The following is a 13079-nucleotide window of genomic DNA, read 5'->3' on the forward strand; positions in this document are numbered from 1 at the left end:
CCCAATTAGCCACCAAAAAACTGGAAATAGTGCTGTGGCTCAAAGTGGTAAAAGTGCTAATGTTGAGCAGAAATGCTCAGGGACAGCGCCCAGGCTCAAGCAACATGACTGTCCATCTTCTGGTTTTATGACCACTTTCAAGTTTAAGGCCTTAAATACATAGTTTATTCCTTCCTTTGACATCAACGAAAGTAATGTTTATGGCCATTATTTCACCTTTTCCTTGGGGTCCTCATATCTACAATTCTTTAGAAGTCTGGTTGTTCTACATTTCATAAGCTGTGATAAATCATACTATATGGATTCTCAAAACATAAAAAATGTGACAATCACTGTGGACAATTGTTGTTGCCTGTCTTGGGAGTGAGGCCATCTGCTCAATAGCAGGGTGAGTGTATCAAGTGTCTGTTACACAGACAAGAATAGCTATTTGAAGAAGGCCTCAAAGTGCTCACAAAGTCAATGGCCAGGAGGCTGGGAAGGTGGCTCAGTAGGTTTGATTCCTCAGCACCACATAAGCAAAAAGAATAAAGTGGTGCTGTGGCTCAAGTGGTAGAGCGCTAGCCTTGAGCTGAAGAGCTGAGGGACAGCACCCAGGCCCAGAGTTCAGGCCCCACGACTGGACCAAAAAAAAAGTCGGTGGCCATTCTGCAATTTGGAGAAAGAATCTTTACAACTGGCTGAGCACTATCAACAGGTTCTCTTCCATATATGTTTTAAATACAGATCATTCAAGAGGTTGAGAGAGGAGGCTACAGCAAAACCCTATCTCATAGGCAAGCTAGGCATGGTAATTCATGCCTATAATCCAAGCTATTTAGGTCATGCTAGTCAAGGCAAAAGTGTGAGGTTGAGACCCTACTTAAAAAATTAAAGTCAAAAGGGCTGAGTATGGCTTATGCAGTACAAGTGGAATCCCTAAATTTAGTCCCCAGTACCACAAAACAGAAGGTAGATTATTTCTCAGATTGACTCAAGACTATAAACCACCTCTCTGTGGAGTTCAGTAATGAATCTGCATTTTTATTAAATTCTCCATGTTGGACATAACCAATTTCTGTGTTAAGCAACTGTCAGGAAACGTCCTTCTGCGTTGTCTCAAAGCTTTTGTTTCTTCTTCCATTATCGTGACAATTTCTGGCTGTCCTGCTTCTCCTCCTCTTCTCTGTAGAGCTAACCAATCCCAGCAGACAATCTCTGACTGTTAAATGATGCCATGGTTTTACTCTGGTCCCTTTCCCTCTCACAGGTCTTGGGGCTCAGATCTACAAATATTATAAAAGTAAATCTGCGGGTGAATGAAATGGATCCAGTATGCCATAATCCTTCTTGTAAAAAAAAAAAGCCAGCATTATATTCAGATATTAAGGGATCAAATGCTATCGATACTAGAAAGATAAAGACTGTGAATAAGTTTACATTAATGAAGACAAGTACTAAAGTACTAAAGCAGAAATCTTTTCCAGATTTTCTCGCTCTAGAACATAATAATGTTATAAACTTTTTTCTAAAAGCAGGGAAGGGCTGGGTGCCAGTGGCTCACACCTGTAATCCCATTCAGAAGGATAAAATCTGAGGATCACAGTTGGAAGCCAGCTGGGCAGGAGAGTCCCTGAGACCTTTATCTCCAATTAACAACCAAAAAGCCAGAAATGGAGCTGTGGCTCAAGTGTTAGGGCTCTACCCTTGAGCAAAAAAGTCTCAGAGACAGCGTCCAGGCTGAGTTCAAGTTTCAGGATTCTCTCTCTCTCTCTCTCTCTCACTCTCTCGCTCTCATACACATAGACACAAAGTAGAGAACATTTTAATTGTAAGCTGTAATATGATTTGTAACCTTATGAATGTTACGTTGATTCCTTCTTAAAATAAAAAGGTAGCCGAGAATGAAGGAACAACCCTTCACATCTAGAGTAATTTCTTACATTTTATTTCCAACATTAGGGGCTATAATTTTGAACCATGAGCAAGTAAAAATTCACATTGCTGAACATATATGCACAAAGCATTGTTTTAAAGGAACTACCATATATATTCATTAAAAAAACCATGTAGAATATATTCCACAAAGAGTTTCTGCTTAAGTGCAACTACAGGAGTCGTGAGAGGCAGGAAAATTTCCTAGGCTGAATAATGTAGGTTAGTAAAATTAGCATGCAGCAACTGGACATATTGTCACCTATTGTCAAAGACATGTTCTGGGCTCCTGCCGAATACAAACACAACGTATTATCTGATTATTCATTCCCCAATCTACCCTTTATCACTGTCTGTCTTGGACAAAGGCTAAAGGTGTGTCTGACTGGCTCATACAGCACCTGGTAGACAAAGGTGGTTACAATATGAGGAACCCAGCAGCCAGACATCTTAGGATCAAATTCAACTGCCTCAAAATTTGTGAGCCCAAATTTTGGGGCTAGAAAGTACAGCACAGTGACAAAGCAGTTTCCTAGTTTATAAGAGGCTCTGGGTTCAATCCCAGGCACTGTACACACAAAATTAAAGTTTGTTGGGGGAGAGAATGAGTGGGGAAGGGGAGGGGGAGTCAAAATTACCTATGTACCTGTGTGAAAAATGGAACAAGAAACTTGAGATTGGTCTGGGAAGAGGGAGGGGCAAGGAAGGAGAGGAATGGAAGGGTGACTGATCAAGATCCATCAAATACATCTTGCTAACTGAAGTTAATGTTTAAAAAGGAAAAAATTATGACTTTTAGCCATGAAAGCACTTAGCTTTCTTTGACCCTGATCTATGTAAAACAGGAACTGGTTTCCATCACAAACAGGGAAAGGCTGAGGCAGTGATGTGAAGATCTCTAAATGTTTAATGAGTCTCAAAAGTTATCTGAGCTCCATCCAGGAGAACCAAGAGTCAGTCTCTTTGGTAAGGCAAGTGAATAGGACCAGTCCTTTGCCAGGAATGGTGGCCACCAGGAATAGCATAAATAGTTCAATATATACTGAAGCTCAACGACATTCAAAAACTGCTTTAATATTTTAGTGTCACAGTCACAAATTCTATTTATCTACACATAATTACTCTTTTCTAAAAATCTCCAGACTCTGTAAGTGCTTTGAATTTATCACACTTAAAATAGCAAAAAAGAATCCCATGTACTCCTCAAGAATTGTAAATACATGTACTGAGCTTTCAGCAGGCACCACTAATACCCTTGCTGGGCATATGGAGTCATTTACTCATCCCAACACCTCTAACCATCCATCCATCTCTAATGGAGACAGAACACAAGTTCCTCAAAAGAGAGCCTGGAATGCAGAGCTCATTCTGCCCAGGACACAGGCCTCCGCAGTCACAGGGCTGGGGTAGCCCTTTTGCTGTATTGTGTCTCTGATGAAACCTTTAGTGAAAGGCCCACACCTGCAAACACACTGGGATTCCAGACTGATAGGGTCCCTATCTATTGCATCCAAATAGTTGTGAGGGCTACATACAATCTACCATGTCAGCTTGTGGGCCTACCAGTCACTTCCTGTCAAACACATTTCCCCTATGATTATCCCCATCTTAGACACACTAAGGCTCAAATAACACTTGCAAAAGAAGACAAAGGAAAAAATATTCTGATATCAAAACTACAGATCTTCAACTTCTGTCTAAAGCAAACTAAAAACAAAACCACATTCCTAACATGTCTGTAATTAGAATTCTGAACAATAACTAGCTTGGCAGTGTATCAAATTTTAACTAAAAATACCTCCTGGTGCTGGGCTCTGGTGGCTCATGCCTGTAATCCCATTACTTAGGAGTCTGAGATCTGAGTATCACAGTTCAAAGCCAGCCTACACAGGAAAGTCTATGAAACTCTTATCTCTAACCAACAGAAAACTGCAAGTGCCACTGTGGCTCAATGTGGTAGAGTGCTAGCCTTGAGCAAAAGTGCTCAAAGACAGTGCCCAGGCCCCAAGTTCAACCCCATGACTGACAAACAAAGCAAAACAAAACTTCCTCTTGGCCCTACAAATTCTAGGCTTACAGGATACTACAAGTACACAGAGATCTGTGCAAGCATGCTCAATAAAGAGCAAAACTAAAAACACCCATCACTGGTTAAATCATTATGCCATAGACATGTGATGGAACACCATGTGGCCAGTCAAAGGAAAGAGGTAGCTCTAGCCACACTGACACATATAGCTATCTTGGACATACTAGCAAGCTAAAGAGCAAATGACAGAACATGTTTACTATGATTCTGCATGTGATTGTGTGTGTGTGTGTGTGTGTGATTGTGTGTGTGTGCATGTGTGTATGTGTGTGTATGTGTGTGTGCATGCATGAACACATGCATGTAATGAGGCTTGAACTCAGGGCCTTACACCATTGCTGAGCTTTTTTGCTCAAGCCTCAAGCCACACATCCACTTCTTGATTCTATTTTTATTAAAAGCAAACTTTGTGTGAGAGTGAAAAAGGGGAGAAGGAACAGAAGGAAAGGAAGAAACAAAGTCAGGAGGGAAGCAGGGAGAGAAGAAGGCCGATAGTAAGATGCATGGATGGATAATGTTACATAACAGAAGTACGAGCAAACTTCCCTTAGGAGGTGGAAATTATACAGGGACAAAGAATGTCATTCATGTTCTACTTTGCAGACATTTGTACTTGAAGCTAGTAATTACTTATGAGATAATAATATAAAGTTCTGAAATGAAAAGAACTTGGAAAGCTAATTTTCTTAAGGGATTATGACCGAGTTTATAGCAGTACTAATATTTCCAAAACTGAATTACACAGTATTGTAGCACGGACACAAACCCTACTTTAAAAGCTTCTTGTAACCAGGCATTGGTGGTACATATCTGTCATCCTAGTCATGTAGGCTGAGATCTGAGGATAGTGGTTCATAACCAGCCTGGGCAGACAAATTTATGTCATTCTTATCTTAAATTAACCAGCAAAAAGCTGGAAGTAGAATTGTGGCTCAAGTGGTAGAGCACTAGTCTTAAGCAGAAAAAGCCAAGCAAGAGTATGAGGCTGAGTCAAAGCCCCCGTGCTCCCATAAAAGAAGAACCACCAGCAACAGCAGCAGCTCCGTCTAACACTAAGCCATTCAGTTCAGAGGTTCCAAAGCAAAGGCTAGCAATGTCTGTACTTTCAAACGATGCCATAAATGACACAACTTTCAAAAAGTAAACATGTGAAACACTTAAGACAAATAGCTAAAGCTGTGTTGTTCTGCTATACACTATTCAACACTGCCCCTACTTGGTATTTGAGAGAACTAAGTCTAGGGTCCAAATGTAAATACCCACAATGTATTGAAAAATAGTCTCCAGATTTGTACTCTGACCCAAGTTTTGGCACAATTAAATCATACACAAGTCAGATACAAACATTTACACCTGAGCATGTAGCAAAATCCTGAAAAATACCATAGCATGTTAGCCATAACATCATTTATTTAAACTCTCACAGTGAACTATAATCTTCTTAAGTCACACACACCACAATACACCTTTGCACAGGTAATTTTATTTTCTCCTGTGGGTGTTGACAGTGCTTATAGGTTTTAATTTGAAACATTCAGAAAGCACATACCTGAATATTGTCACATTTCTTTACATCACAATTCTGTAACTATTAAACAACTATATCCACTAAACACAATGAACAACATGGTATGTTTACACCATTCCCTTGTAAACAAGGCTTTTGTGCACAATGATAACAAATGGAATTAATGCATATCACAACATCAGTGAAGAAACGACCTGCTCTTTAAATAAACTATTCTGTTTATAAATAAACTCTTGATTTTTTTTAGTACACATTTACAGACCTGATCAATAAAAAGAAACAATATGTATTTCTCTTTTAAAAAGAAAACACTGAGCTAAGGACCACTGTGGGAGAACTCACCAAGGGAGAAGGGTAAGGAGCAAGCAAAAGCTAAGAGGGTAAAAAGTACTGTCATACTGCAACCTGTCTGTTAGTATACACCAACACGAGGTCAGGATTGTCTGGGGAGGAGCTCATCTTTACTTGAATTCCAGCAAGTTGCAGTCGATCTTATAGTACACATAGGGGTAGTATTCTTGTTGACTCAGGTTCAAGCCAGGAATGTCCATAGGAGCCTATGGAAAAATCAGGAAAACCATTCATGTACTTAAATAACTTGGAAAAAATAAGCATTATCATTTACCTTTGAACACCTATTCTGGGCTAAATTTATGTACTGATGCTGATTTAACCAAAGTTAGGCACTGTCTCCATTCTGCAAGAATGGAAGCAATCCCTGAAGGCTATTCACTTCTAGAAAACAGTGAGCAGCAAGCCAGATTCAAACTCTTGACTCTCAGCCAGGCGCTGGTGGCTCATGCCTGTAATCCTAGCTACTCAGGAGGCTGAGATCTGAGGATCGCTGTTCAAAGCCAGCCCGGGTAGGAGAGACCGTGAGACTCCTATCTCCAATAAAACCACCAGAAAACCAGAAGTGGCGCTGTAGCTCAAGTAGTAGAGTGCTTGCCTTGAGCTGAAGAGCTGAGGGACAGCGCCCAAGCCCAGAGTTCAAGCCCCACGACCAACCAAAAAAAAAAAAGAGTCAAACTCTTGACTCCAAAACCCACATGAACCTTTTGTCCTTTTTGTTGACTACTACAAAAAAACATTCTTAATTCTCAGGTTTAGGACAGACACTTGGTTAAGGATGTACAAGGCTTACAAATGTATTAAAATAAGCCAACTATGGTTTTAAATGTGACACTTACAATAGCCTAAGAACTGACAAGTGGAAACTATATATCAAAGAGTTTGGCCTGATATTTTATTCATACTTTCAGGAATGGGTTCTAAGCAATCAATGCATGTGTAGAATACTATCATCCTAATGAGAAAAAAAAATCAGTAATGTACCTTTAATTAAATATATAAACGTCTACTATAAGGTGGAATAGCAGCAACAAAGAGCACATATATTTATTAGATATTCTTTTGTTTAAAAACCACTTTAGAAAAATGATAGTTTAGACCAGGAGCCAGTGGCTCATACCTGTAATCCTAGCTACTCAAGAGGCTGAGATCTGAGGATCGTGGTTAGAAACCAGCTCAAGCAGGAAAGTCCATGAGACTTTTATCTCCAATTAATCACCAAAAAGCTGAAGTAGAGCTGTGGTTCAAGTGGCAGAGCATCAGCATTGAGTGAAAAGTGAAGGGACAGTACCCAGGCCCCAAGTTTAAGCCCCAGTACAAGTGAGCACTCACGTACGCACATGCGAGCATGCGCACATGCACACACACACACACACACACGTATACACACACACATATCCATCCAGTAGAATTAAAATAACTATGTATTTTCTTCCTTTCTGAAATTTATAGGTTTTGAAAACTAGTGGCCTAGTTGTAACTATAAATATCTGATACATTAAATAGTAAGGTCCCAATGGGTTTCTAGAAATAGCATGAAGCAAAGCACAACTATCAATAGTATGTAAGAGTAAAAATAAATTACTTGCTAATTTTACTTCAGAACCTCAAAGCAATGATTACATACCATGATTAAGCATCATTATCATGATACATATTCACTATACTTTTTGTGTATATTCTTTTTCTTCTAATTATAAATGTTCTTTTGGAATAAAAAAATGTGGCACTCAAGACTATCTGCCAACTTGATTTCAAGTAATACGGAGGAAAAATGGAACCAGGAACCACTTAGTAGAGAGAAATAGCAAAGACACCCTCCTGCCATGCCAAGTGCCTTTCTCCCAAGTAGTGACAGAAGGTGAACAGACCTATCGTATTTCTTCCCTGCCTACTCGGTTAAAATAAGCTTTGTGTTCTGTGATCCACACTGGTTCTGAAAACTGGACTGTTCCTCTCCACTGTTCTCTTCTGAGAAGCAGATGGAAAGACAGTTGGTCATCTAACCCCAAGTATCAACAAGATCTCAATGATGCCTTTGTAGCTTTGTTCAAGGACAGTGTCCTCTATTGCCAAGGATAATATCTGAGTAATCTTTCGGCACCCTGACCGAGTGTTCATTATGAGTCTTTTTTCCCCCCTTCTTTTTCTTGTTTCAGTACTGGGACTTGAAGTTAGGGCCTGTTGCTCTCACTTGGTTCTTTCTCTCATGGCTAGCACCTTACCATTTGTGCCACACATCTAGTTCGGGCTTTATGTTGGTTGAGTGGAAATAACAGACTTGAGTATTTATCTGCCTGGACTGGCTTAGAACAATCTCAGCCTCCTAAGTAGCTAGGATTACAGGCATGAGCCACTGGTGTCCAACTTCATTATAAGCACATTTAAACAATCAGTTTTTCTGTGAAACTAGCTTTTTTTCCTTCCATGAATTGGGGCTACTTTTTTTGGTCTAGATTCAAGCATGGAAGAAACAGTCTGTCGCTTCAGGTATTGTTTAAGTTTCTCCTCATTCATTGAATTCATAATGACACTATCCCAAAGCTCCTGGAATTCTTTATACACAGAAATGACAGCACTTATAATTGAAGAAAAGTCTATTTTTTCTATTAGGAAAATTTACCAACAACATCTGGTCCCCTAAAGCTTTGATGGCTTTCTCCTTCAATGTCTTTTGAGAGAATTCCTTCTATCCCTGGCTAGTCAGGGTGATCTAAGAGGCTAAGAAGGACATTTTTATCTTTGAAGTTGTGCTTGGGCTTGAAAGTCTATTTCCTATAACTTCAACTTTGGGACTGCTGATTAATGGCTCAGTTTTTGACTATTGTTTCTGTTTGAGTCCCATACCTAAATGCTAAATTTCATCCAAAATCTCTTCTAAATTATAAGATATGTATTTCCTCACTAATAGCTCATTTCCAGGCAATTCACAAACTTAGCAAGAATATCAAACATATTCAGAGCTTCTTGATAAAGCTTTCACATTAGATGATCTATGGCTATGACTTTAGTTTTGTTTAGAGCCTGATGGTCCGCCATGTTCTATCTTTGCTACGTTCCTTGGTAATGACAATGATTACTCAAGACACAAGATGTTGCTTTCTCAACAACTCTCCATAATTCTGGGTGGAAGGAGGGCAGACTCACATGACCTTCTCCCTCCTGTGCCTCTCCAGAGCCTCCACCTGCGCATGCGTCTACACCCACAGAGCCTCTACTGAGCATGCCTCTACACCTAGAGCCCACCTGCCAGGTCAGGGTTCCACCACTGGAGGCAGCAGAAGTGACTGTATATAATAGTCCAATAATTTGTTTCTGTCATTCTAATTCCTGCTCTCCCAGGCTATCTAATAAGTACTTACATCAATAATAGCTGCTGCACTGCTGTCTAGATGTTTGTACAGTTCATATAATACTTCTCTCAGTTTCTTCATTGTCTTCTTATTAGGCTGAAGTAGCATTGCTTGGAAGTTCACTGGCAAGCCATACCTTACAAGGAAGTAAAAATGGTATACAACACAAATAAGCACATAAAGAAATTTTCTCTCAGTACTTGTTACTCATAGACAATGTATGCCATTTAAATAACTCTCTTTACAAGCTCAACTAATATCCATAAAAACTTACACTATCACAAACACAAATATCTGGTTCCTCACTACCCACTAGGAAGCTCTCTTTAAAAACAAACCATAGCCGGGTGCCAGTGGCTCACGCCTGTTATCCTAGCTACTCAGGAGGCTGAGTTCTGAGGATTGCGGTTCAAAGCCAGCCCGCAGGAAAGTCCATGAGACTCTTATCTCCAATAAAAACCACTAGAAAACTGGAAGTGGTGCATTGGCTTAAGCAGTAGAGCGCACACTTGAGCTGAAGAGCGCAGGGACAGCACCCAAGTCCAGAGTTCAATCCCCACGACCTACAAAAACAAAACAAAACAAAAACCACAGGGCTGGAAATGTGGCTTAGTGGTAAGAGTGCTTGCCTAGCATGTGTGAAGCCCTGGGTTCCATTCCTTAGTACCATATAAGCAGAAAAAGCCAGAAGTGGTGCTGTGGCTCAATTGGTAGAGTGCTAGCCTTGAGCAAAATAAGCTCAGGGACAGTGCCCAGGCCCTGAGTTCAAGCCCCAGAACTAGCAAACAAACAAACAAACAAAAACCCACAGCTGAGCTTAGTGGTATATGTCTTAAATCTCAGTACTCAGGAGGCTCGGGCAGGATAAGCACAAGTTCAAGGCCAACAAAACTATACAAGATCTTATGTTAAAAAAAAAAACAAATCAATCAATAATAAAAAAATTAACCCATTATGAGGAGTTACTTCAATTACAATTCAATTTTTAAGGTGAAACATGAATACTTTCAAGAAGTAAGGAAAACATGGAAGGCTAATATACTTGAAAACTTGAGACACTATTTACACCTACTTTGAAAATTTTAATATGTACAAAGTATCTCAAGACTAAGATTTTACATATACTAAAATATTGAAATTTAGGTTAAAATGAAATGATTTCAGTAACTCATTAGTATACTAAATACAGGTAGAACATTTGAAAAATCTTTATTTTAAGAAAACATTGGTTAACATTTTGTAGTCCAATTTTAACTATACGTCATATGCCGCATATCAATGTTTTTGCTCAATGACAGACAATGTACATGATGCTGGTTCCCTAAGGTTATAATAGAGGTTAAAATTTTCTGTCACCTACTGATGTCACAGTCACTGTATCACATTACTATGTGCTGATGCTGGTATATACAAGTCTGGGCTGCCAGCATATAAAAGCATAGCTCATACAATTATGAACACTACACAGTATATGGTAATAATAACTATGTTACTGGTTTAGTATTTATAGTGCTATACTTTTTTTTTTTTTGTCCAGTCGTGGGGCCTGAACTCTGGGCCTGGGCGCTGTCCCTCAGCTCTTCAGCTCAAGGCTAGCGCTCTACCACTTGAGCCACAGCACAGCACCACTTCCGGCTTTTTTTCTTTTTGCTTATGTGGTGCTGAGGAATCGAACCCAGGGCCTCATGCATGCAAGGCAAGCGCCCTACCACTGAGCCACCTTCCCAGTCCTAGTGCTATACTTTTATCATGATTTTGGAATGTGTTCCTTTTGATTAGAAGTTGTAAAAGAGTTTTCTATAAGATAGTATGCCATGTTATACTAACAGCAGTCTCATGCATGCACCTCATGTTTCATGCATATCTGTTTTGTATCAAGAAGCCACATTAATCTTGGCATGGTGATGTAGGGCTTTAATCCCAGCACTCAGGAGGCTAGAGGAGGATAATTTCAAGTTGAAGGCTAGCCTGAACTAAATAGCAAGTTCCAGGCTAGTCTGAAACATAGCAAGACCTTGTCTCAAAATGAAAAGGAAAAAAAGATGCCATGTCAAGTGACTAACCTACATCATGCACTCCGTGAAGTCTACACAACGATGAACCATGAACTTCTCAGAAATAATCTCCTTGTTAACTGACTATACATAACAACCAAAGAATATATCCACAAGAATGTCTTTTTATAACCTGGTGTCAAAGGATAAGAAAAATATGTGCTTGATAAACTGTTGGATACTGACTGATTGTCTTTCCCGCATGACTGGCCCTTGTTGGGACTGTGTTCTAAGAAAGAGGTCCATTGAACTCCTCAGAATCTCTGAGCACTTCAGGCCCAAGCTTCTTAACTAACTTTCCTTACCTTAAAACAGATTCAACAAAAACCCTTAATGCCTTCACATGAATCCACGCAATGAATGCCTCACTGAAATTCACTTTCAGCCACCGTACAAGTGGTCCCTATAAAAAGAAAACACAATCACCACAAATTAGGTCTTGTAAGTAACAATCCAGTAGGTCAAATATTTGTAAAGGAGTATTAATCCACAGAAGAAATAAGTCAAAGAATTTTTTTTAATGTCAAATATTTCAAGAGGTTTTTTTCTTTGTTGCTGTTGTTTTTAATGTACTATGTGATTTTTTTGTTTCTTTTGTATGTTCTTCGCCCTATGGTATAACCCTGTTATCACTGTATTTGATTCTGGTATCTTGCATCTTGTATATACATTTTTTCTAATTTGGGAGGGGAAGGGAAATAATAAAATGCTGAAACAAGGATATAGGTCAACTCATTTTAGCAATGAGATGTACAAGACACTATGTTGAAAATGAACTTTAAAACTTGTGGGTGGGGGGCTGGGAAGGTGGCTCAGTGGTAGAGCGCTTGGCTTGCATGCCTGAGGCCCTGGGTTCGATTCCTCAGCACCACATAAGCAAAAAGGAAAAAGCCGGAAGTGGCACTATGGCTCAAATGGTAGAGCACTAGCCTTGAGCGGAAGAGCTGAGGGACAGTGCCCAGGCCTAGAGTTCAGGCCCCACGACTGGACCCCCCCAAAAAACAAACAAACAAAAAAACTTGTGGGTGGGGGGAGACATAGTAGGAGAAAAACAAAGGAGTGGGTAACAATGCTCAATAGGAAATGTACTCACTACCTTACTCATGTAACTGTAACCCTTCTGTACAGTATCTTTATAATAAAAAAAATTAAAAGCCAGGCACCAGTGGCTCACACCTATAATCCTAGCTACTCAGGAGGCTGAGATCTGTGGATCCCAATTCAAAGCCTGCTCCAGGCAGTGAGACTCTAATCTCCAGTTAACTACTAGAAAACTGGAAGTGGTCCTATGGCTCCAAGTGGTAGAGTGCTTGCCTTTAGCTAAAGAGCTCAGGGACAGCACCCAGGCCTAGAGTTCAAGCCCTACAACCAACTTAAATAAATAAATAAATAAATCACTTTTTAACAATTTAAAACGGTATTCTAATTATATTGAATATCAGATTCTTATCTTAAATTAAAAAGTTAGCCACTATTCTGAGTAACCTCATCAGATACAAATGATTTAAACTAATTCATTAGAAAACAACAGATAGGGCTGGGAAGGTAGCTTAGTGGTAGAGTGCTTGCCTTGCATGCATGAGGCCCTGCATTCAATTCCTCAGCACCACATAAACAGAAAAGGCCAGAAGTGGCACAGCGGCTCAAGTGGTAGAGAGCTAGCCTTAATCTGAAGAGCTGAAGGACAGCACCCAGCCCAGAGTTCAAGCCCCATGACCAGAAAAAAAAAAAGAAAACAGCAGATAAAACCGAATGATATAGAAGAAGAAGTTAACAGGATATACTGCACA

The 13079-nt window shown here is 39.8% G+C and overlaps 1 protein-coding gene and 1 pseudogene across 1 annotated transcript in view; both read right to left on the reverse strand.

The window, feature by feature from the left end:
- Positions 1 to 5395: 5395 nt before the first annotated feature.
- Atp6v1c1 (ATPase, H+ transporting, lysosomal 42kDa, V1 subunit C1) overlaps positions 5396 to 13079 on the reverse strand; it is a 45655-nt gene continuing 37971 nt past the window's right edge. The window contains exons 11-13 of the mRNA XM_013012572.1: positions 11595 to 11692; positions 9245 to 9371; positions 5396 to 6088 (exon numbers count right to left, since the gene is read on the reverse strand). Of these exons, the coding sequence (XP_012868026.1) occupies positions 5993 to 6088; positions 9245 to 9371; positions 11595 to 11692 (321 nt within the window). The 3' untranslated portion in view covers positions 5396 to 5992. The remainder of the gene's footprint in view (positions 6089 to 9244; positions 9372 to 11594; positions 11693 to 13079) is intronic.
- On the reverse strand, positions 8292 to 9075 carry LOC105982695 (annotated as a pseudogene).

This window comes from Dipodomys ordii, unplaced genomic scaffold, assembly GCF_000151885.1.
Source record: "Dipodomys ordii isolate 6190 unplaced genomic scaffold, Dord_2.0 Scaffold17, whole genome shotgun sequence".
Classification (NCBI taxonomy): domain Eukaryota; kingdom Metazoa; phylum Chordata; class Mammalia; order Rodentia; family Heteromyidae; genus Dipodomys; species Dipodomys ordii.